Genomic DNA, 27,114 nt, shown 5'->3' on the forward strand with positions numbered 1-27,114 from the left:
TTGATGAAGTCGAATTGATTGAATGATTTTAGTTTCGTTTTACAGTATAGTTGGTATATAGCATATCATTTAAAATTACAGACGGAGAGTTGAAGCAGTTAAGAATATATTCGTGAAAAGTAATAGTGAAATAGGAAGGCTTATGCAGAGATCTCAAGAAAATAAAAGGATTCAAATCGATTCTGAAATGCTATGCTGTACATACTTTGGTTTTAGTTGTATGCCTGTTACAGATACATGACAGTTGTATGTAATTTTTTTTAGTAGAAGTAAAATGAGGGGACTCTATTAAAACTTATATAATTGGAGTCAAATTTATCATTTTGTTTGAAAAGGCAGAAGCCGATTAGTCCTGTGATTCTCATAAAAAATATATGAAATTCTTAATAGGCAAGATGTAAATGATACTTTTTTAGTGTCCATGTTAATGTAACGGTCCGCTGTTGGCGAATGTGCGTTCTTAATATAACATTCCGTTGTAGACGGAAGTACGTTCATAGTACGTATGTTTACTTGGTTGGTAATATGCAAATTAGTAAAGCCAGGGCTCCGTGTGGATAGAGAATTTAGTGTATATAAAGACCAGCGGACCACTTCAGGGTCGAGTATGCTTTTCTCTGAAGGGATCTGTCGGCCTTATTGGTCTCGCAAAATACACTAATTTGCATTTCTGCTGTAAGCTCGAAAATCAAAATTGGTTCCACCTTATAGGAAGGATTAACTACAATTACATTTTGTATGGTCGAAAACGATTCGGATGGTGAAAGGGTGTTGGCTAATCCTTTAATTCTTTACCACTCGGATTCATGTTTATGTCCGGGCCGTTCTAAAAATGATTGAAAACATTAAGAGAGTTCCGGATAAGCTCCAGTTTTGTTTTGATTTGGATATCTTATGGTTTATAGGCAATATTTAAAAAAAACAAAAACATGAAATTAAGGTTGATTGGTATAGATTCAGATCAATTTTCGACTCAATCTTTCAGACAATGGATGGCTACACGTGTCTTTTGTGCTATTGTGAGATTAGCGTTCAGATGAATATTATGTGTGCGTGTGTGTGTGTGTGTGCGTGTGTGCGTGCGTGCGTGCGTGCGTGCGTGCGTGCGCGCGCGTGCGTGTACGTGTGTGTGTGTGTGTGTTCTATCTATAAATAATATCTGGGAGTATGGTATTTATCATTGGTTCCTGATAAAATGTTGTTATGGGTTTTTTTCTCTAAACATTCAAATTGATGCAAATATATATCCGGCCAACGTCTCTGTTAAAACATTTTTGTATATGTTTCTTTGTGTACATGTTCTTTTCACATTATTATTAACACTGATGCAGATATGGACTTATAGATATTTAATAAACGTTGATACTGAAAACTGTTTTTGCCTGATGACCCTGTTCCGTGCTCAAACCCTGAAACTACGGTTAAGGATAAGGAGAACGGTAACCTAAAGGAAGGTTTATATATTTTACGACATTTCAATTAGGCTGATATAGATTCCTGCATGCAGTTGTCAGTGCTTGAGCGTGTATATTGTACAGTACATAGAATGAAACGTCGACCTGAAACTACACGTATTGTTGACTGCTTCCATCGGAGATGATATGTTGACTGCTACCTCACTTACCCCCCAGAACTGCGGAAAATGAAATAAAACAGTCCCTTTAACGGAACAGGTTGTTGATTTATCTAGTGTTAATGTTACATCGTACTATTTTTCGTATATGTTGAGAATATAGAATTTTATATATGGTAGTACTGACATAACAGATTTTTGCCTCTTTTTCAAAATGAATTTATTTTTCGGATATGCTGTTCGGATTGTACCGTGCGACGTCAAACAAGGCCAGCAGATCCGTTCAGAGAAAATCATGCTCGAAAATGAGGGGGTCGACTGGTCTTTATATACAGTAAAATCTCAATCCACAAGCAGCCTGGGCTTTGCTAATTTGCATATTACCAACCAAGTACATCAAAGTATGAACGTACAGTACACTCAATGAGTTTGACCCACTTTCCTCGCTCACTCCAAGGGATAAAGTCAATATTTGCGAACTTCCTCCAAGGATAAAACTGTTGCCCTGCAACACCTGGCAGAGCAAAAAAATAGAAGCAATTTACTGGAGCTGTCATAATCGGTTGAAAATTTTAATAAAAAAATAACATTTGTGTAGATTCTTATCAAGTGTCCGCAAAGTTTCGGGGAGTTTACCCCTCCAAGGAACGCCGCATTCGTAATTCTTCCGTCGACTGATCCATAACCCTCCAAGGGCCTTAATTTCAAACTCCGAGGAAAGCAGACAGTTGATAAATTTATTGTGTTGGCCGCGATACCGAAATTCCACGGAGGGAAACAGAAATTAGGTCTAACTTGTTGAGTGTACTGTACTTCCATCTATAACAGAATGTTATATTATGAATGCACAGCCACCTACAGCGGATCTTTACAGGATGTTTAAAAAGAAGTGCAAGTTTTTAAATTACATTTCTCCTTAATTCACCCTTCCGATTATGTTTTGCAAGTAGGCTTTATATGACTGTTGACAACAGCTGTGTTTCTGGTTTTTACTCATCACTCATTAAAAAACAACAACACACAGATACAGTTGAAAAGGCCGCCAGAAGGACTATTAATAGTTTGTAAAAGAAGTTAATTCCCATGTACAATTTCTTTATTTAAAAAAAAAACCCAAACATTTCAAGCGATATGTTGATTTACTGATCAATAGATTAATAAAATTACAGATGATCAGATGTTTTATTTATAATTTATTTATTATATTAAAGATTATAATATGAAGTTATGTAAGACAGAAATGTAATCTGACAGCTGTTTTCACCATTTTAACTCATTTAAATTGAATGAAGTCAAAGAGATTGCACTTGTATGGTAAATGTTTATATCAGGTCAGATTGCAGCAAACATCAGGTATACTTGAATATTTTAATGCTGTTCTGCAGATAGATATCATTTTTGCCAATATGCTGAATAGTAAACATTTTGAATACTGCTGTTTGAGAATTTTAGCCTAGGTTGGATTGGGAAAATTTATACCTGTAATTGTCAGCTTGAGAAGCAAATGACGTTAAATAAGCCCTCATACATGTGGATACTTGGTACAGTCCGCTTATTCGATGTCATCATGTCAACCAGATTGTTCATGATTCCAAACATCATGGCAATTGTAATTTTGCATGTACATTTGTATTTACATGAAAGAAGCCTCAGATAAGCACTAATACTCATAATCATTCGCATTCATTGTGTTACAGATCTAAACATGTGCTATCGATGGAACCATCTTGCTGAATTACAGCTTAAGATTTCTGTAGATAACCAACAAAACGATATAAAGTGCCATTGCACACGAGCATTTATAGGGTAAGTTTTTACTGATATAATAACAAAACACTGATGTATGGGTAATTTTAGCATTGTTATTTTTAACAAAGGTTTCAATGATAACTGTGTGATTAGAAACAGGAAATTCTTGGGAGGGCAGGCCATTGCTGCTCAATAACTCAAAGACAGGATTTGCTCACTGTAAGTTTATGATGTGAAGTGATCACAATTGGTATGTACACACACTTACAAACCATGGTTTATAGGTCTGTTCTGTCTGTAGTATGTATAAACACATCTTAAGAGTGCATTTTTGGTTGGTTTAAAATGACATAGAGGTCAATGTAATTGCTTGTATTTCTAAAGATGCCCAAACTTCAATTTTCCCTGAATTTTTTGAAAGCCTGTTATGTCAGTTTGTGGCATTTCTACTTTAATATAATATTTCCTTCAACTCTTATTCAAGAACTTAAATTGATGAAGTATTGCTTTTTAGGAATTCTGATACATAATTAGTAGCTGATGATCTTTGAATACACTTGACGTATGATGACAATAAAGATGTTTTTGCCAATTCAGGGATAGTCAACTATACAAGAAAGGCCTATATGAAGAGGAAGATACTGGCTCTGAGGAAGAGGTTGCCAGCTCTGGACTTGATCTTGGTATTTATGCTTTACTTGAAATTTGTAATTGTATGAATGACGGAGGTTACTTCTTTTTGCTAAATTAGGGTATTCTATAATGCTTGTTATGGTAACTTTTAATGCCAGGTTACCCCAAGATATTAATGTATCATTTGAACTAATGTGCTATTGAATTCTTTTATATTAAATAATTGACCAAGTTGTATTTTTTCCTCTGTTTTAACTGAAATTTAGCCTATTTTGAAATATTTTACTGCCCCCCAAACGTCTTCATAATACTAATCTTCATAATACATTTAGTCGGTATAATTTTTGCAAGTTTTTTATCTAATCATAAAAGCCTTTTATATGACACCAATATAATTTGTGTAAATAAATACACATAAATAAAGTGAGTGTACCCATGTGGATTACTCTCTTTTAACGATGAACCTATATTCTTTAAGCTGCACTCTCACAGATGGACCATTTTGATAACCTTTTTTTAGTACAAGCCAATATTTGCATAAGTGTCTGAGAACCAGTGATGACTGCTGACAAAGGATCAGATTTAAGTTTTTCATATTTATGTTAGTAAAATGATGTTATATGCGGAAAAACTCATTTTTCGTAAAGTGTTAGTAAGGCTTTTAGCCACAAAACGTCTATTATGGAACATAAATATTAAACAGTTATCTGATATTTTGTCACCTAAGTCTTATAATACTGGTGTGATTGATATGATAAATTTACTTAATATTTTGTTTATACCTTAGGAAACTAGTTTCATTAATTACATGTAATAACGCCGGGAAGTGATAGGCCCAACGATGTGCTGGTTTCATTAATCTGATGGTCACTTTTATAGAGTGTTGAGGGATTTTTAAATGACAAACCTGGATTGTGTAATTATATTACAATTTAACTGACTGAGCCGTTTTGGACCAAAGATATATATAAAAAGTGAACAAATTTTAGACCAATTTTTTAACCATTTTCTGTTTCTAAAATTGGTCTGGCGTGGACAAAATAGGTCCAGAATGGGCAAATTGTCTGTACTTAGAAGCCCTGGGCCCAAGCTGAAGATACATGAAAACTAATCTTATTCTTTACTTAGATGATGCTGATAATGAAGATAAAACTGAAATTGCAGATGATGTAGACAATAATGTTGAAGATGTAGAAAAAGCAGAGGATATAGATGAAGCTACCCTAGATCTGACTGAGGAACAATTGGCCGAGATCCAGATGATGAAGCAGATGGGGCTGCCTGTTGAGTTCAGTTTTGCAAAGACTGGAAAGCAGACGAGGGTCAAGGTTCGCCTTATACATGTTTCAATACCTGCAGCTAGTGATGTTCCGATGATCGATTATAATCGAAAATCGATTGGTTGAGCCTGAAATCGGCGACAATCGATAGTATTTAGTTATAATCGATTATCAAAAAAAATAAAAAAATTGTAAGTGTTCAGATGTTATCTTTATCAATATGGCTGATGAAAGCCACAATGAGCAAAAAAATGAACTATTTTTTATACAACAACACTTAATAACTTCAATCATAGACATAAGGTATATGCATATAATGATTAAGAGTTTAATACTGTACCTGAATAAAACTACAACTCAGGTACTATCTAGTATTTTAAAAACCGATTGTACTATCAATAATCGGTTACTTAAGTGGAACCGATCATCAATAGTAAAATTGCAACCGATTCCCAACACTACCTGCAGCCAATTGTGTAAAACTAGTTATTTCTTTAGTATCAGCAAATTAAGCGAACATGTTTATTCAATAGTCAATGTTTCTCCAATAATTACTTCTAACAAACTATATTATTCAATATGAAAATTAGACTAAAGATAACCTACTTACAATTTATCCAGATTGTAAATAATTGGCTGTTGAGAAATAAGAAGTTAATCATTATTATTATGCCCCCCTTCGAAGAAGAGGGGTATATTGCTTTGCACAGGCATGTCGGTATGTCGGTCGGTCGGTCGGTCCGTCGGTAGACCAAAGCTTGTCCGAGTGATAACTCAACAATTCCTGGACGTATGGTCATCAAACTTCACATGAAGGTTGGGCATGACCAGTAAATGACCCCTATTGATTTTGGGGGTCATCGGGTCAAAGGTCAAGGTCACAGTGACCTTTAATGGTAAAATAATTTTAAAGCTTGTCCGAGTGATAACTCAACAATGCCTGCACCAATGGCCCTCAAACTTGACATGGAGGTTGGGCCTGACCAGTAGATGACCCCTATTGTTTTGGGGGGTCATCAGGCCAAAGGTCAAGTTCACAGTGACCTTGAATGGTAAAAGGTTGTCCGAGTGATAACTCAACAATGCCGGCACCCATGGCCCTCATAATTGAATTGGAGGTTGGGCCTGACCAGGAGATGACCCCTATTGTTTTTGGGGGTCATCGGGCCAAAGGTCAAGGTCACAGTGACCTTGAATGGTAAAAGGTTGTCCGAGTGATAATTCGACAATGCCTGCACCCATGGCCCTCATAATTGAATTGGAGGTTGGGCCTGACCAGTAGAAGACCCCTATTGTTTTCGGGGGTCATCGGGCCAAAGTTCAAGGTCACAGTCACCTTGAATGGTTAAAGGTTTTCCTTGTGATAACTTGACAATGCCTGCACCCATGGCCCTCAAACTTGACTTGGAATTGGGCCTGACCAGTACATGACCCCTTTTGTTTTTGGGGGTCATCTGGCCAAAGGTCAAGGTCACAGTCACCTTGAATTGTAAAAGGTTGTCCGAGTGATAACTCGACAATGCCTGCACCCATGGCCCTCAAACTTGACTTGGAGAATTGGCCTGACCAGGAGATGACCCCTATGGTTTTTGGGGGTCATCTGGCCAAAGGTCAAGTTCACAGTGACCTGGAATGGTAAAAGGTTGTCCGAGTGATAACTCGACAATGCCTGCACCCATGGCCCTCAAGCTTGACTTGGAGGTTGGGCCTGGCCAGAAGATGGTCCCTATTGATTTTAGGGGTCATTGGGCCAAAGGTCAAGGTCACAGTGACCTTGAATGATAAAAGGTTGTCCGAGTGATAACTCAACAATACCTGCACCCATGGCCCTCAAACTTGACATTGAGGTTGGGCCTGACCAGTAGATGACCCCTATTGATTTTAGGGGTCAAAGGTCAAGGTCACAGTGACCTTGAAAGCGACCTCGACAATTCCTGGACCTATGGTCATCAAACTTGACATGAAGGTTGGGCCTGCCCAGTAGATGACCCCTATCGACTTTGGGGGTCATCAGGCCAAGGTCAATGTCACAGTAACCTTTAACGCAAAAAAGTTAACAAATCTTCTCCCACTGATATCTCAACAATGCTTGAACCTATGATCATTAAACTTGACATGGATGTTAAGCCTGACCAGTAGATCACCCTTATTGATTTTAGGATTCATAGAGCCAAAGGTCAAGGTCACAGTGATCTTGAATGGTAAAAGGTTGTCAGAGTGATAACTCAACAATGCCTGAACCCATGGCCTTCAAACTTGACTTGGAGTTTCATCTGACTTGTAGATGATCCTTTATGATTTAAGGGGTCATTTAGGTTTCTGGTGACCAGCTGATGACTCTGGATTTTGAGTTCATAGAGTCAAAGGTCATGGTCATAACACACTCTATCCTCACACTTTAATGGTCATAATCTGAAAACTGCCTTAATGGCAACAAATCAGCTGTCATTTCGGTCCATGCATATTTCATTCAATTGTCCATATAATCCTGACAACATGGCGCTCAGGGGGGGCATAATGTTTGACAAACATCTCTTGTTAAACATGATCCTAGATGGTGTAAATTTTTGATTGTCACAGATGCTGGAAGAATTTAAATGAAGATTTGATTATAATTAGGAAAAACTCATTTAGAACTTATCTTCTGATATAAAAGGTACCGTAGTTTAATAGAAAACATTAGACTTTAAGTGGTTGTCTGCTTTGTTAGGTTTAAATGCCTTTGCAAATACATCTAATGGAAACTTCATTGGCTTCGGCACTATGTTAATTTAAATTTACCAAATGAATATGAGGCCAGCAACTTGTAGAACATGTACCCAAGAGATGAAAATGAAAAGGTTGTAAGTGACATTTTTATATATTGATGACCTTCACCTTTCTGACAATGTCATGTTGCAAAGTCGACCTTCAGCTTTTTCTCACTTTTATAGCACAGCAAAAACAGAGGGCACAAGAAACAGAAACAGAGAAAGAAGAAAAATGGACATAACAACAGCAATACCAATACCAATACACTACCACCAACCAGCTCTAAAGTTAATAGTGAGATAGATGACAGCACAGTTGAAGATACAATAATGAGTAGTAGACTGAAGGCAGCAGGTTCTGATAACCTTGACCTTGCAAACCCTAGGCTGGTTGGTTATGATGTGGAGACAGTGTGGCAGGACTACTGGGGGAAGTATGGGGAATATCTTGTCTGGGAGGGCTGGGTTGCTAAATACCCCGATCAGATTGATTACGGGTCAACAGGGGTACCAGCTATCGCTGAGGTTGAAGCAAGCACAGGAGAGGGAGAGTTGGGTCAAGGGGACATTGGGGGAGAATTGGGACAAGAACTTGTAAATGTCAGGATGCCAGCTGTGAATGAGATTGAGGCAAGTACAGGGGTAGATGCTGGAAGGACTAGGGGCGACATAGTGGGGACATGTTCTGGAGAATTGAAACAAAGTGATGCAGGGTTGGTGGGAGTTGATTGTGGTCAGTGTGTGGTTGGTAAATGTATCTGTCCTTGTGGTATTTTGCCTGGGGTAGAAACTGTCAAAGATATGAAAGAAACAACAAAAGTGGAAAACGAAAACATTAATGGAACCCATTCAGATTCTTCAACAGGGAAAATAACAAGTGAGTGTGGTCTGTACACTGATGCAACAAAACCAAGTTTAAAGGGTGATAATATTATCTCTACGTTACAAAAACTAACTGAACAAGCAGAGCAAGTTGATCAAGGTGTAGGTGAACTTACAGCAGATTCCATTGCAGACAATGTTGTAAATAAACAAAGTGAAACATTTACCTTAATGCATTCATATTCAAGTCATTCTAAGCCAAATTACTCTGCTAAAGATGAAGAATGCCAGTTAGATGACATTGTTCAAAATGGAAAAGAAAATGAAAAAGAAATAGCAGAGGAAGATTATAGTAATGCATGGACAGATTTGTGGAATGAACATCACACTGAGTCTTATTGGTTCTATTACAATCAGTTTGTCAAAAAGTTTGAAAACATTTCCAAAAAATCTATAGGTGATGCTACAGAAGCAGAGGGCATTGCTGTTGTAAATGAAAATGGAGAACTTGTGGTAGTGAATGATGCTGATTTAGATGACGGCATTAAAATTGAGTCACAATTGATTGATAATCCAAGTGAAGAGACAAGCCAAGAAAATGTGGTATATGTAATAGAAGACCCAGAAAACCTAGCAGATATTGAGAACATGACACAAGATGAACTTGTTAAACTCACAGATGAAATAGCTTCATGTCTAAAAGGTGTGAGAATCGATGAAAGTGTGGGTGAAAATGATGAGGTTGTAGAACACTCTTCCGTTACTGGAGTCCAAATGAAGATTAAATCCAATGACGTTGACCATGAGGGAAGCCTAGAAGATGCTGTTGGAAACGAGTCTGGTATAGGGGAGCCAGAAGACGGGAACCGGAAGAGGAAACAGGCGAAACAACGACAGCAACAACAGAATTCACAGACACCAGCTAATGGCATAGCCAAAACACCAGGTAGGTTTTGGGATTATTTTTTTTCTGTGACATTTAATTATGTTAGTGACAAAAGATGTTATTGTAATGCTTAGTGAGCTCTAGTATTGTGTACAGAAGTATTGAATTGGACTTGGTCATCAGTACTTATTTCATTGAAAATCATTAAAACATGTTACCTGAAAGTTCCCAATTTCAATTTTTTAAAACAATTGAAGACATGGATACAATAATAAGCCATAGTCTGCACTCTGCAGTCACAGTAAAATCTGTATTTTTCAGGTGCATCTGGAGGGAATGGGGCAGCTGGGTCCATGGGAGGGGACGATGATCCTCCGGAAGATAGGCCTTCCAAACTGACAAGCAGGTTTGTACTTGTGCATGCAACATAAGATTCCCTAATTTATATGTGCATATAAAGCTGCGTTCTCACAGATTGAAAGTTTTGACAGCTTTTTTATTTTTTGTCTTGGAACAAGCCAATCTATGCGAAAATGCATAGAAATCAGTGATATAAGAATGCTGACATATTAAAAATTAGATCTCAGATTTCAAATTTATGTTAAAACAAGTGATGTTGAAGCATTTTCTTTAAGCGTTAGAAATGCTTTTAGCCATATATCATTAATTTTCAAAGGTAAATATGAAAAACTGTGATCTGTTCTTTTTGTCAGCAGTCTTATATCACTGGTTTTCAGATATTTATGCAAAAATTGGCTCATAGAAATAAAAAAATGTTGTAAAAACGGTAAATCTGTGAGAGAGCAGCATTAATCCAAAGTTTGATAGGCTACGCAATACAACAGGAATTAAATAATAATCAACATTTATTTTTGAAATAAAAGAAGCATAATATTCAACTTAACTTCAACATAATTTGTAGATTTTTGTTTACTACATGTATATAATTCCTTGATTGCCAGCAATGTCAATGAATATTCACCTTAAGAACAAGACCATTTATCATTAAAATTTAGACAACTAGTAACCACAGTTGATAATATTTATAATACAATGATCTTAAGTAAAACTTCAATAAAATTGTATTGAAATGACATATTATTATTTTTTAAACAACTTCAAAGGACTGAAGGGCCATATTTTAGCGGCAAGGTAACAGTTACTAATAGAATACATTTTCCAGTGTTCTGACCTGTACTGTTTCAGCCATGAGGTTGATGAACTGGAACTTAAGGAGGAAGATGTGACAGACATGAACACTGCACTGCACATTCTTGGCTTTGCCCAGACTCAGTGGTATGTGCTTAGTATGCCCAAACCGCATTTATTGGTTACTTTCATTTTAAGGTTGTTTTATTAAAAGTGAAAGCTTTTTTTCAGTCTTTGAAATTAGTATTTTTGATTAACAGGCCTGAATTCATACACTGCTGCTTGGCGTTACATTTTTGGACAAGCCATGCTGTGTAAAACCCAGAATTTGAGCAAGTCTGGAAAGCATTTTACCAGTGCAGGGCTTGCAGGCTTGTGCTAATTTCAACCACTGTTATTTGTGTCAAAAGTGTTCTTGTCCTTGGTGGTTCAACGCTCAGGTAACTTTACCATGGGCATAACTCAAAAAACATTCAAGATATTCAAATGAAACTTGGTTCAAATGTTGCCAGAGACAATATGCATATGTATTACAAGATCTATAACATAATTCTAAATATTTGAACATTTTTACATTGATAATTTGGTATGATTAATTTCATTAGTTTGATTTTTTTAATGAGGCCAAAAAAAAAAATATGTCTGGTTCAGGAAACGTTGTCCCAAAAAATTAGGAGGGTAGGCATTTTTTCCATTTTTTTTTTTTTTTTTTTTTTTTTTTTTTTTTGGACGTATGTTGTCTATGTGTAGATGATGCACAGAGCAGTCAGATCACTTTGTAACTCCCAGCATGTGGTATTGTGATGTGTGCTTGTTTCAATGCAGTCATTTAACCACATAATAACAGAGCATTTCAACCCTGTATTATCTGTAAGGACCACAATGGAAATAAGGTTTTATTTTACCTCTTTTTTGTGTTATCCTTGACATAAATGTTATATATGTTTATACATGTTTAAATTTGTATTTGTCATGTTATATGCATTTTTTATGCCGAATAAATCTATCTAATCTATCTAATCTATCTAACCATGTATCATCTTTGTTTATTCACATTATTTTCCTTTTCTATGCTTGCTGTTTATGTACCCTATGCCTTTTAGTCACCCTCTGTACAATGCTAACCTGCACAAAGAGTTCACAAAAGAGATTCATGTACAACCTAGTATTTTATAAAAATTCCATTTTTTAAAGATTTCTGTCGACAATTTTGTTTAAAATATCTTGTAAAGATAAGTCACTTTAATACATCTCTTTTGTGAATTCTGTCATTGTAACAAATGCACATTGTGAGTGGTGTTGCACAAAATCATATAAGGCATTAGCTAGGCAACCTTAGTGCACTGAGGTCCTAGGGGTCCAGGTTAGAAGAGCAACAAAAGTATTATCCAATACTTTGTGAGTTTAATATTATTAATTGACTGTTGATATATTTCCCAAACACAATTATTAAAGTACAAAATGCGTACATTCAATGACATGGCAATTTTTTCACTGATATATATTTAATGACATTCACTGAAAATCTTCTGATACTTTTACTTAAAGGGGTTGGTACTTTTTACTTTATATAAGTTTTCAAACATATGACAGTGTACAATTCAACACTCCAATGATAAAATGTTTGCCAAAAAATCTAGCAGTGATAGATACAGTTACTAGTCACTGCATTTTCAACTACATGTACTGACAGAAAGCACATGGAAAAAATCTTAAAAAGAGTTTTACAGTTTAACATTTGCCCATTATGTATTCATATTCTTCAATACATACACCGGGCCTAAACTAGTTGCGGCTTCATATTTGGTGGCAAACAGTTTGGGGTTGGTTGGCCCATGGAGCTCCTCGAATACTTCCGAAGCTGTGCAACCATGCTGGACCGCTTTCATGACCTGCCGCTCTGCTCCATGTTCACATTTTTGGAGTTTTATGGCCATCAAAGTGGCTGGTGAACACGCCATGGGCGCCGCCATTGTTGTGCGCTCTATTAACCCAAAGATCGATATAAACGCGCTCTATTAACCCAAAGAGCAATAACTACAGAAAAGAAAATTTTCAATACGCAGTATAGCGGTTTTCGGCCGCGATTTCGAAAAAAAAGTTTAGGGTCGGCGGGTAAAAAATAGGGTCGGTCGGGTTTCCTGAACCAGACATATTTTTTTTTTTGGCCTGAGATAACACGTATTTCTGACAGTACTTTTTCTAATTCACCAACATTACAGTTCAGACGAGAAAAAGATGAAGACTGAAAGTGGAATAGTGAAGTTTAAAACAAGGAACATAAAATCAAAGTCCAAGTCCCTAAATATGGGTAAAAAATCAGTCCATGTCCGATATGACTCGGACGGAAATGAATTGACAGCAAAGCCTAGCAAGACACTTAACAAAGTCAGAAGATTTTTGGTGGCTGCTATGGAAAGCACAAGTGATACTGAGATAAATGAGGCTGATGCTGACATGGAAGTCATGGAAATTTTTGGAAAGAAATTTGCGAAGAAAGATGGAGAGAAAACTACTTTAGAGGAGGCACCAGGTACCGAGACCACGAAGCTTACCAGAACTGATTCAAAGTCAGAAGTCCATCGCTGGAAAGATTCTAGCTTGACGCCTAAAAGTTCCACAAGTGTTGCCAGTTCTACTGAGTTTAAAATTCCAACTGATAGAAAAGCTGATGGTGATGACAATGATTTTGGTGAATCAGAAGTTGCTGAAAAATATGAGTTCAGTACAATTAATAGGGATGAGGCGAATAAAAAATCGGCAAAAACTGCTAATGATTGTGATGCTGATACAGATGATGAAGACAAGGGAAACGAGGAATTAGATGAGGAAAATGGCATTGGAGAGATGGTGGATGAAACAATACAAACTGAGGGAGGTGAGCAGGTGTACCCATTGCCACTGGAGACCATAACAGAGGGTGGCACCACCCTTGGGCATGGGAGAGGAGTCAGGCGAGGGGGACGTACCAGAGAGGGGGATGAAGACAGAGAAGCTGTGGAGTATGACCTTGACATGTGGATTGAGGAAGGAGAGGCAGAGCCAGGAAGTTATAAGACCAAGGTGAGGGGAAAAAAGTGCTGATATTTTTGGGATGAATTTGTACTTTCCTTTGTTATTTGCTTCTACGGTTTGGTAAGGGTTATATCCTTTTCAAAAACAGGTAGGGTAGGTCGGTTGGTTTTGTTTTTTTAGGCTTCATGTAAGAACGTTATTGTCATCATTGGAGAATTGTGGTAAAGTAATATTCTGTATAAACTATATATTGAAACACTTAAAGAAACTAAAACAAAAATATTGTCTCAACTTTTTAACCAACTGACTAGAAAGGGTAGGGTCGGCACTTCTTTTGTTGGTAGGGTCAGGTAACCTGAAACAATTTTTTTTTTATGCCTTATAACTTTGCATAGATCCAAATATTAAAAGGTCTCAAAATTAAAGTAATTAATTTACTCTGATTTTTGACGTCAAAACTGATTGTTTTCTTAACTTTCTTTAAACAAAATTTTTAATACCTTTGTATAAAAACTAACATGTTCACATCTGCAGGCATCAAAAAGGAAAGGCAAGAAGAAGTGTAAAGGTGGCGTGCGTATGCCACCAGAGATCGCAGGGGACCCAGAACTGCGCAAGTACTGGGGACAACGGTACCGCCTCTTTTCAAGATTTGATGAGGGAATTCGCTTGGACAGAGGTAACATATTAAAGTCAAAAACAATAGAGGTTTATGACTTTAGTTTCATTTTTGGATGAATTTCATTTACCAGATATATTTTGACATATGTTAAAAATTATATCTATATTGGTTGAGATGGGTTATTAGCTTTTAAAATGCTTCATAATATTAAAGTGACACTCTTATTCAAAATCGATACAAACACATATATAACAAACATAAATTTTGAGTGATACACCTTAAACTACTTACTAAACAATGCATTTATGGAAAATATTAATTACTTATAACAACTTATGATCATGTATTTACTAGTTGAAAACGCAAAAATATTAAATGATTGGTGAATGCTAAAAGATTTACTCTGTTCTACTATCATTTCATATGGTAGAAATATCGTGTTTTTTGCACCTTCCTTTCAAATTAAACTCGGAATCCCTCATAAGAACCATTGTTTTTGACAGTTATTCATCCTTTTTGGTATATTAAAACAATTGAATCAATGTGGTAAATCCATTTTGGAGTAAGAGTGCATCTTTAAATTATTCATTGAATTCCATGAATAAGATTTGGAGAAAGAAATCAGTAATAAAATGGCAATTCTGTTCAAAATTTCTGTGCTTACCCATAGAAATCAATACTTAAATGACATAACTGTTTAAAATGCAAATGTTAACACTAAAAAATACATGTTGAATAGAAGATAAAAATCTTTCCATTTCAGAGGGCTGGTTTTCGGTGACCCCTGAGAAGATTGCAGAACACATAGCAGACCGGTGTCGCTGTGATGTGATCTTGGATGCTTTTTGTGGGGCGGGAGGCAACTCCATACAGTTTGCCTTCACTTGCGAGAGAGGTACACAAGATTGCCTCCCTTTAGATTGGATTTGGTCATTTTTGAAGGTTGATTTTGTAAATGCAATTGTAGAAATTGTAACATGTAGGGTTTATAAAGTCTAAATGCCTGCATGTATAGCCTATTTTTATGAATAAAGCATATATTGTGTGTAGCAATAAATACAAAATAATCCCATTTTCAAGCAAACCAAACTAGTTTAAACTTATTTATTTTTACAATGGTTGTGAAAGAAGGTTTTGGAACTTATATCAATCACTCTTGTTGGCACAATGTTGCGCGAGAGTGTGGTCTTGTGTTGTGGGGGTAACCCGAGTACCCAGAGAAAACCCACTAGACTGACTTGGTGACCACAATTAAAACTCATATGCGCCCAGGCCGGGAATTGAACCAGGGTCGCCTAGGTGAGAAGCGAGTGTTTAACCACTGTGCTAACCGGACAACCAAATTGAGTCGGTCTCATGGCTATTTGGTCTTTTGAAATTCTTATTCTGTCAAAATGTTAACTTTTTATATTATCAAAAAAACACACATTAAATTTCCTTTGAATAACAGTGGATGAATGGTCTTGTTGTGCCTCTCCAGATTCCCTGCTTACGATGTTACTACATAAAGTATGTGCATGAAGCGGCCACGTAAGGGGGGAATCCGGAGTTAAGGCAGGTGGCCTTTTAAAGCAGGTGTTTGTTCAACCAGGTTTGCCTGTACTTATTTTGAAATCTCTTGGTTCTTCCACAGTGATTGCTGTGGACATAGACCCGGTGAAGGTAGAGCTGGCTAGGCACAATGCTGCAGTGTATGGGGTGGAGGACAGGATTGAGTTCATTGTTGGAGACTTCCTAGAGGTAGGAAACTACTCCTCAAAAAAATCTTTTTATATGCCTTTTCACTTTTTTTTCATTTTTTTTTCGCCCCATCCCCTTTTTATATAAAGAATTTAGCAAAACAATAAGTGTCATATGATAAAATACATTTGATATATAATACAAATGTAGCTGTATGAATTGTTTTGTATGCGTTTAAAATATAAAAACTACTCATCATACATGTAGCTGTCTTATTCGCCCTTTGAAACAGTTAATTTCTGGAATCAATTGAAGGGAGGGAGGTTGTCCTAATACGAGGGTACTTCAGAAAGTTCTGTTTTAAATGATAAAGCATGTTAACTTCGCCATTTTACTCAAAACCTTTATAGGAACAAATTGGTTAAGCCTTTGTCTACAGAACAGGAAAACAGGGTAGAAATTGAAGGAGTAATTACTTTGTTCTTAGATCCTATTAAGACTAATATTGAATATGGCTCCATAACTCGAAACAAGTTCCAGTTAATAACCTCATGTTGCTGAAGACAATACACACATGTGCATCATGAAAAATCTATAACTCTTACATTTCTAATTGTTGAATTATCTCCCATTTTCAACAGAAAAAAACAACAGATGAACAATGGCGTTCGATCTCTCCCAATTACTCTTTTTTAAAAAGTTTTTTTCTTGAAGGTGCTTATTGAAGTTGACATCACATTGTATGCAATAAATTAATGAAATAAGTTCTCAAATGAAATAATGTTAGAAAGTAAAAAAATATTGTTGGAAAATCTAAGGCCAAGGTCATACCTAAATGCCATGTTACTCATATTGTTATATAAATGTATTTCAGGTTGGCCCCACACTGAAGGCAGATGTGGTGTTCCTAAGTCCCCCCTGGGGTGGGCCCCGCTACCTGAGCGCTGATGTGTTTGACCTTGAAACCATGATGGCTATCAACACGTATCCTTGTTCTTCTAAAGTTTTTGCCGATGTACTTATTGCCGATGTTGGTTTCCTTGCATTTTATGTTAAGTAATTTTTCCATTTCTTTTAAAAGATTATTATCTTAGATTTAAAGATTATTAGCAGGTTTTAATATGGAATTCCTTATTGATGTCTTTTATGATTTATTTTACTATGGAAGCCTTGTTAACTTATTATTGAAACAAGTGCTTAAGGAAGAATTAGTTCAAGATCATGTTATCTCTCAACCTCCATCGTAACATTTGAAATATTTTCTTAATTTTGTAATTTAAACATTTCTTTGTGTACTATCAGGTTCTTTATAGAGCACGGCGTTATCTTTGAATTTTACTTGCTATGATGATAAGCGAATAATTAATTTTCTATTAATGCAACACATATCTCTTTATCTGTAATATACACACTCACTATATAAGAATGTCCTATATTCATATTTCATTTCCTCATATTTACAACTCCCCTACAAATCTACTATATCTGTTCCCTCCTTAACGGAGTGTAGGTTTGAGATTGTGAAGGTATCTCGACAGATCTCGGACAACATAGCCCTCTTTGTTCCTAGAAACACAGACATAAACCAGGTAAGAATCCTTCATAGTTGGCAGAGAATCCTTCATAGTTTGTGCAGAGAATCTTTCATAGTTTGGGCAGAGAATCTTTCGTATTGGGTAGTGAATCTTTCATAGTGAGCAGAGAATCTTTCATGTTGGGCAGAGAGTCCATCATATCCTTCATAGTTTGTGCAGAGAATCTTTCATAGTGGACAGAGTATCCTTCAGTATGGGTAGAGAAACCTTCATATTGGGCAGATAATCCATCATAGTTTGTGCAGAGAATCCATCATAGTTGGTGCAGAGAATGTTTCATAGTGGGCAGAAAATCCTTCATAGAGGGAAGAGATCCTTTGAAGTGGGCAGAGAATAGTGGGCAGATAATCCTTCATAGTGGGCAGAGAATCCCTCATAGTGGGCAGAGAATAGTGGGCAGAGAGACCTTTGAAGTGGGCAGAGAATAGTGGGCACATAATCCTTCATAGTGGGCAGAGAATAGATGGCAGAAAATCCTTCATAGTGGGCAGAGAATAGTGGGCAGATAATCCTTCATAGTGGGCAGAGAATAGTGGGCAGAGAGCCCTTTGTAGTGGGCAGAGAATAGTGGGAAGATAATCCTTCATAGAGAGCAGAGAATAGTGGGTAAGAGCCCTTTAAAGTGGGCAGAGAATAGTGGGAAGATAAACCTTCATAGTGGGCAGAAGAAAGTGGGCAAAGAGCCCTTTATAGTGGGCAGATATTCCTTCATAGTGGGCAGAGAATAGTGGGAAGATAATCCTTCATAGTGAGCAGAGAATATTGGCCAGTTAATCCTGCATAGTGGGCAGAGAATCCTTCATAGTGGGCAGAGAATAGTGGGCAGAGAGCCCTTCGTATTGGGCAGAGAAAAGTGGGATGATAATTATTCATAGTGGGCAGAGAAAAGTGGGCAAAGAATCCTTCGTAGTTGGCAGAGAATCCTTCATAGAGAGCAGAGAATCCTTCATGATCTGTATAGTATGCTCTCACAGTTTTAAAAAAACTCTTGGAATTTGCCATTTTTTGCATAAATGTCAGGAAAACAGTGAAGACTGCTGACAAAAGATCAGGGGCCATATTCGTCAAGCACCATAGTGACTATTTTCAACTTAGTAAAAAATTGCCTTTTTTCTAAGTTAAATTCAAAGGGAACTAACAATACTTTAGCACATAAAATATGAAAATAAGCGAGAACATGGTCTAAACAATATATGCATATGAATAAATATGATGAACAGTAGGGAGTATTTAAAGTAATCAGTGTCAAAAAATCCGAAGATTCACTAAGGCGCTTAATGAATACGACCACAGATCACAGTTTTTCATATTTACATTCGAAAATTGATGTTTTATGGCTAAATGCACAACTAACATTTTAAGAATAATTAGTTTTTCGGTAGTTTTCCTAACAATCTACTGGTAGATCTGTTCTATTGTAAATTATCTTATATGCCTGGATTGAAGGTGCAGATGCCCAAATCAGCTGATTCAGAGATACAAAATAAAAGAAAAGGCAAAACTGTCAATATGTGAGAGTGCAGCTTTAAGAAGTGTTGAAATAGATTTAGTCGTAGGGTTTGCCTATGAGTTATACAGGTGTTACCCTGTCATTTATTGTTCCTATGTTCGAGCCACACAGTGTTCTTTCTCTAGGCCCATCCTAAAGTGAACACACTATTGGTTTGTACCAAGGAAATGGAAATCGAAAATTCTATATGCTATCAGCCTTTTTCAGGCTTTTATCGAAGTAATCCAAGTAATCTCATATAATTGGCAGCACTTTTAGGATAAACTGATTTTAATTAAAGAAGATAAAACAGTTTGTATTCAAATGTTTTTTTGATTCAGATTAAGCATTAATTAAGATATTATATACTCTTTCAGCAAAAACTGCTTCAAGCTTCCTGGGTGGGTCAAAATATGTTCAAATAGATTGTTTATATCTAACCATGTTTTTTGCCCAACTTGTAATGTATTGTAAGGCTATACCATTGTGGCTCTATGTTATCAATTTCAATGGTAGGTACTTTTTTGTGTTGAAAGGTTTTGGATGCTTTTTTGTTTTCCCCTTAAAGTCTTCCCACCCATCGAGATAATATCTAGATTTGTTTTTGTATTTATTTTTGTCTTATAAAGGGACATTGGAGCAAATCTGGGTGTACCAAAATACGATTTTACTGTCATTGTTTTACCTCAACAAGTGTTGTTGTTTTTTTATAATCATGACTGTACAATAAATGAATAGATAAAGAGAAGTGCATAAAATGCAGAATGTGCTTCAAGATAATAGGTTTTTGTGGGGCTTGTGTTACATATTGTTGAGGAAGTGTTATTGATAAAGTTAATAAAGTTGCGCATGGCAATCTTTGAAGTGATAGAGGGTAAGGCTGGTGGCATAGGTCAGGAGGGTGAGAGTTTGTAAGTAAGTGTTTTAACATTACAAGGATGGCAATAAGCAGTTCCACAAAGCTCATCAGGCTATTTTCTTTATTATCTAAATCAAGCTTGTTTGTTTTTCAAAGAAAAAATGAAGAGGTTTTTGAAGAGGTTTTGTCATGGCCTTGTGTTTGCATTATTGTCAGCTTCATCATCAGCTTGCAAAATCTTTAACTAAATTGGTCTAATTAAAAAAACACATCCAAAATGTTCAATTGAAACTTTATACACATGTTGCCAGTGCTTTTATACACATGTGTAATAAAGTATATAACTCGAGCATAAATAATTGTGGAGTTATGCCTTAACAAGCATAACAGACAAACATTGGGATGTGCCCTGTGGCGCACTTGTCTGGTCTTCTTAGACCATATTAATGTTCACCATTATAAGCTTCTTTCAAACCCAGTGCTCATTCACGTGTGTTAAAGTCTTGTATATCATAAAATGTTGAACTACTTTTACTTGGTTAAAATGTGCATCTTGTTTAAAAATGAAGCCTTTGTAAATATAAGTAGAGTATTTCTGGGTTAGTAGGCAGACCTTGCTTTAAAAAATGTGGAACTTATTAATTTAATTTATTATGCTGATTTGACAAAATTACCAATTTAAGGTTTCTTATCTAAGTTTGAAGGGAAAAATTTAAAGTAATAATGTCTTGGAGTTTCAAAAAAAGTTTTTTTTATTAGATTTAATTTTTTTAAGATTTCAAATTATGGTGTCTTTTCCTAAGTCTTTAAATACTAGTACCACACTTTCTGTTGAACAGAAATTTCTTGGCAAATTCTCATGTATACCTGTATTAAATATGTTAATCGGTTTACCGTTGGGTAGTGCCTGTCTTAAATGTATGTCACTATTTTATTTCTTGGATTTGAGTTTTAAAAGTACTTTCAAGCTATGTTGCATTGCAGCTTTTGTTGACTCATAATGAATTTTAACGAATTGAGCCACATAAATGTTCTTATATGCGTAATAATAACAACTTACTCTTTTACAGCTGACAAGTCTGGCAGGACCTGGTGGTAAAATGGAGATGGAGCAAAACTTCCTAAACCGTAAGCTTAAAACAATTACTGCTTACTACGGGGAACTCGTGCTGGATGGAGAAGAAACTGAGGCAACACATGGGGAAATTGAGGACAGTGAGGCTCCACATGGGGAAATTGAGGACAGTGAGGCTCCACATGGGGAAATTGAGGGCAGTGTGGTTCCACATGGGGAAAATGAGGACAGTGAGGTTCAACATGGGGAGAAAAAGATCATTGGAGATCTCCATGGGAAAATAGTGGAGAAGATTAAGGGTGCTCATGGGGAAGTAGAGTCACGTGAAAAGGCTATTAGGGTGGAAATGCAAAAAGACGAGGGATCACATGGGAAACTTAAGGAGGACAGTTGAATTTTTCATGGAGAAAAAGAGAAAAGATAGGTGCAAAGTTTGTTGGTGGTGGAAACCACATGAAGACATTAGGCTATTCATGGGAAAAGAGAGAAGAGTGAGGTGCAAACAAATTGGGTTGGACTGTTTTCATGTTAATCGTTTTTTTCATAAATGACACTTGTTTACCGGAATGTTTCAGTTTGCTCACAAAATTTTAGTTGTTTTATTTAAGAATGTTTTATGATCACCAAAATTTGTTTTCAAGTGCTTATCATAATTGTTTTGTTGATTGTTTCATTTTTACCATTATATAGAGACTTGAATCTTGATCAAGTATTGTCAAAGCCTGTTGTCTGGAGTATTTGATTTTTAATCTGTATAATTTATGTAAGTTATATTTCTAATTTATCTTGCAAAACATTTTGTAGGGCTTTTGTTGGAGATTGACCATAATATGATTGTAAATCAATGTATTATTTTTGATTAGATAATATCTTTGCCATGGTCTTTAAAGCTGCACTCTAACAGATTTTTGTTTTGACAACTTTTTTTCTTTTTTTATGCCCCCCTTCGAAGAAGAGGGGTATATTGCTTTGCTCAGGCATGTCGGTCGGTCCCTCAGTCCGTCGGTCCGTCGGTAGACCAAAGCTTGTCCGAGTGATAACTCAACAATTCCTGGACATATGGTCATCAAACTTGACATGAAGGTTGTGCCTGACCAGTAGATGACCCCTATTGATTTTAGGGCTCATCGGTCAAAGGTCAAGGTCACAGTGACCTTTAATGGTAAAATAATTTTAAAGCTTGTCCGAGTGATAACTCAACAATGCCTAGACCTATGGTCATCAAACTTGATATGGAAGTTGGGCCTGACCATTAGATGACCCCTATTATTTTTGGGGGTCATCGGGCCAAAGGTCAAGGTCACAGTGACCTTGAATGGTAAAAAGAAGTCCGAGTGATAACTCGACAATGCCTGCACCCTTGGCCCTCATTCTTGACTTGGAAGTTGGGTCTGACCAGTAGCTGATCCCTATTGTTTTTGGGGCTCATCGGGTCAAAGATCAAGGTCATAGTGACATTGAATGGTAAAAGGTTGTCCGAGTGAATACAACAATGCCTGCACCCATGGCCCTCATAATTGACTTGGAGGTTGGGCCTGACCAGTAGATGAACCCTATAGTTTTTGGGGGTCATAGGGCCAAAGGTCAAGGTCACAGTGACCTTGAATGGTAAAAGGTTGTCCATGTGATAACTCGACAATGCCTACACCCATGGCCCTCAAACTTGACTTGGAGGTTGGGCCTGACCAGTAGATGACCCCTATTGTTTTTGGGGGTCATCAGGCCAAAGGTCAAGGTCACAGTGACCTTGAATGGTAAAAGGTTTTCAGTGTCATTACTCGACAATGCCTGCACCTATGGCCCTCAAACTTGACTTGGATGTTGGGCCTGACCAGTAGATGACCCCTATTGTTTTTGAGGGTCATTGGGCCAAAGGTCAAGGTCACAGTGACCTTGAATGGTAAAAGGTCTGAGTGATAACTCCACAATGCCTGCACCCACGGCCATCAAACTTGAATTGGAGGTTTGGCCTGACCAGTAGATGGCCCCTATTGATTTTAGGGGTCATTGGGCCAAAGGTCAAGGTAACAGTGCCTTTGAACGATAAAAGGTTGCCCGAGTGATAACTCAACAATGCCTGGGCCCATGGCCCTCAAACTTGACTTGGAGGTTGGGCCAGACTAGTAGATGACCCCTATTGATTTAAGGGGTCAGAGGTCAAGGTCACAGTGACCTTGAAAGCAAACTCGACAATTCCTGGACCTATGGTCATCAAACTTGACATGAAGGTTGGGCCTGACCAGTAGATGACCCCTCTTGACTTTGGGGGTCATCAGGCCAAGGTCAAGGTCACAGTAACCTTTAACGCAAAAAAGTTAACAAATCTTCTCCCAGTGATATCTCAACAATGCCTGAATCTATGATCATCAAACTTGACATGTAAGTTGGGCCTGACCAGGAGATGACCCTTATTGATTTTAGGAGTCATTGGGTCAAAGGTTAGGTTCACAGTGACCTTGAATGCGAAAATGTTTCAAGTGATAATTGGACAATGCCTGCACCCATGGCCCTCAAACTTGACTTGGAGTTGTGTCTGACCTGTAGATGACCCCTTATGATTTAAGGGGTCATTGGATCAAAGGTCAAGGTTACAGTGACCTTGAACGAAAAATGCTTGTCTGTGTGATAACTTGTCAATGCCTGCACCCATGGCCCTCAAACTTAACATTTAGATTTTTGGTGACCAGCTGATGACTATGATGGATTTTGAGTTCATAGAGTCAAAGGTCATGGTCATAACACACTCTATCCTCAAACTTTGAATGGTCATAATCTTAAAACTGCCTCAACGGCATACAATGTTAGCGACAAATCAGCTGTCATTTCGGTCCATGCATATTTCATTCAATTGTCCATATAATCCTGACAACATGGCGCTCAGGGGGGGGCATAATGTTTGACAAACATCTCTTGTTTTGTCTTGAAATGAGCCAATTTTTGTGTAAATATCTGAAAACAAGTGATATAAGACTGCTGACAGAAGATCAGATCTCAGGTTTTGCATATTTATGTTTGAAAATTAATGATTTGTGGCTAAGGGCCTTACTAGCACTTTTAGAAAATGCATAAAACATTTTTTTAAATTAATATGAAAACCTGTGATCTTATTTTTTGTCAGCAATCTTATATCACTGGTTTCCAAGCGTTTGCTTAAAAAAATTAACATTCAGTCTGTTAGAGTGCACCTTTTAACTTTTGACAACCATATGGAGTAAAATATTGTGTATCTACACTCATTAAATGAGGCATGTTGGTCAGCATGGGCTGTGGTGCACGGTACCTTCTATTTCTAGTTCTAACAAGAATGTATGTATCTTTCATCCCGACCCGAGCGTAGGATGTTTTGCGGAAACGAGGTTTACCAAGTTTCCGCAAAACACCCTGCGCGAGGGTTGGGATGAACTTATCTTGCACTCTTGGCTATATTTCTTGAAAGGTGCGTGAAAACATTTTATGGTGACATTTGAAGCGAGAAATAATTAATTAGCATTCTAAATATTGCCACAAGACAAGGTTTTCTTTGATGCTACAGACGACAGTCTTCAACAAGGGAGGTAATTACAATGTGATGACCATTTCAAAGGAGTTCCATACGGGTACTTGTTTTATCTTTGCCCGTGGGCAAGATTATAAGTATCTTCCATGGCCGAGAGTGTAAGATAGGTTCATTCCGACCCGAGCGTAGGGTGTTTTGCGGAAACAAATTTTTTGATCTACTTATCTGAGGTGGGAGAAATATGGCAATTGGCTTACTAGCCAATATTCTTAATTTGTTTGCGTTGCATGTTGCATAGAAAGTATTGCACTCACACCCCTGAAACTTCATAGGAATGTTAGTAAGCATGGGTAGTTAATTCTAGTTATGCAACTCTCATGTCTTCCACATACCACTTGTATATTTCACAACTGGACATTTAACCATTCCTGTGTCCAGGCAGCATCTGGGTGTATTAATAACGACTAGAAAAGCTCTAGTTTTTAGCTCACCTGGGCAGGAAGTGCTCATGATAAGGCATTGTGATCGGCCAATGTCCGTGGTCAATATTGTAATATGGAAAAAAATGAAAATCCTTTGGTGTTCATGAAAAACATTGTGTTAGTTTTTACTGTATGGATAATTTTGATAATCTTCTCGTCAGAAACTGCAATTATGTTAAAAAAATCTCAGAACTGTTCCTTGTGTGACCCTCTACCAAATTCATTGAAGTGGGGTTTGTTTGTTAATTAACATAGCCGCCAGGGGGTGGGGCTTGTTTTATGAAGACGTATGTAAGGACAATCGGTTTCTCCAAAACAGCAAGTCCCATAGCTTGGTTATTTCGCAAGCAGGATTGCCTATTTGTTCTGTACCAAATTTGTTCAAATCATTCTCCTGGGGTCAATGTTGGATCTGCCCTGGGGCTGCCCTTCAACCTCCATAGCAACAAACAAACTCCTTTGGCAATCATTTTTTCTCAAATTGACCTATGATTTTTAAAAGAGCAGCTTGCTTCCCTAGAAATCATTGCTTCCATTAACAACCAAGTACATCCTGAGCAACCATCAACTTCCTTAGCAACCATACTTATTTTTAGTAACCAATGAAAACCTTGCCAATTGCTTGCTTTCCTATTAACCTAAACCATCAAACTCTTACCAACCATTGACCTCCATAGCACCACTATCTTCTTAAGCAACCATCTTTTGTTTGGCAATCAATGACTTCCTTGGATACAGTTTGCTTCCCTAGTTACTCCAGGTATATAGGGCCATCTTAGCCCTCTTGTTTTCGATTTTGGTTAACTTGACATATCCCATTGATTCTCAGGTGAGAGATATAGGGCCATTGTGGCTTCCTTGCTAGTGTATTAAAAGTACATTTACATCAAACTTTACACTTTTGCTTGTTGTTTGCTTGTGCAATATGTTTTGTCATGTTTCATCCACTTGATATTTAAGAGAAGGCAGTATAATTGAATTTCCTTTAGTTTTTCTGGTAGAAAGTTTGAGATAATCAGCATGGATCTCTTTAGAGTTCTTTGAAAATAGGAAGTGTTTAGTTTTGAGTTTATAGTCTGATGATTATCTTGAAATGTTTAAAACCTTTCTTTTAATGTTAATCAAGAGTTCGCTGTATGTTTCTGGTCTCAGATGTCTGTAATGTAAATAAAACTTTCTTTTGTCGATTAAAACCAAATCATCAAGTAAACATATTCAAGGGTTTTTCGTTTTTTAATATAAGAAATTGAAATCGTATCATATTGATGAATATTTAGTTGTATTTGTATGGTGTGTTTTTTAAATGGTGCTTTGCAAGACCTTTTTTGACTTGGAATTTACTTTTTCACAGTGGTGCTTTGCAACACCTTTTTTGACTTGGAATTTACTTTTTTGTGTGTATACAGTATTTCAGTCCTTGCCAAATTGCCTGTCATGAGCATTTGTGTTTTATGAAGCAATAAAGATTAAACAAAGAATATTTGTTGCTTTTTGTAATTGTAAGTAGAGCGGGTGTCAATTCACTATAAAATTGATTTTAAATACAGCTCATTCATGTTCACAAGTCACGATCATTTGCTGGCTAACATGAAAGTGTTTAGATCAACAACATCATATCTTCACTATACAATGAATATCAATCTATTCACCGGGTTGATACAATGGTTGCAGTGTTGGTAGTTCACTTGTGATGACACTCCCCCAGTTATTAACCAAGTTTCCAACGTCTTTGGACGGACGGGCGGGCGTTCGTCAGACTGGTTGTTTCAACTCAATAACTTGAGTTAAGATTGACCTAAAGTGATGAAACTTTGTATTTATCAAGCTTACATGAAGACATACATTTCGGAAATTTGAGTTTCAATGTCATTCAATAACTTCACTAAGAAATGATGTGTAGTAATTCAATTTTGCATGTTCACTTTTAGTTTACATCTCGGATTTGTAAGTCAGGTTCAA

General features: G+C 36.9%; 1 protein-coding gene across 1 annotated transcript; it reads left to right on the top strand.

Annotated features, from left to right (window-relative positions):
- Nucleotides 1-1,592: 1,592 nt before the first annotated feature.
- LOC128213172 (trimethylguanosine synthase-like) lies at nt 1,593-26,633 on the top strand. The gene is made up of 14 exons (XM_052918722.1): nt 1,593-1,673; nt 3,271-3,379; nt 3,920-4,005; nt 5,120-5,283; nt 8,169-9,753; nt 10,015-10,099; nt 10,900-10,989; nt 13,065-13,905; nt 14,392-14,536; nt 15,243-15,374; nt 16,113-16,219; nt 17,034-17,143; nt 17,670-17,748; nt 21,173-26,633. Exons 2-14 carry the CDS (start codon nt 3,279-3,281, stop codon nt 21,569-21,571), a joined length of 3,924 nt encoding a protein of 1,307 aa, XP_052774682.1. The 5' UTR covers nt 1,593-1,673; nt 3,271-3,278; the 3' UTR covers nt 21,572-26,633.
- The last annotated feature ends 481 nt before the right edge of the window (nt 26,634-27,114 follow it).

Source organism: Mya arenaria, chromosome 13, assembly GCF_026914265.1.
Source record: "Mya arenaria isolate MELC-2E11 chromosome 13, ASM2691426v1".
NCBI classification, from domain to species: domain Eukaryota; kingdom Metazoa; phylum Mollusca; class Bivalvia; order Myida; family Myidae; genus Mya; species Mya arenaria.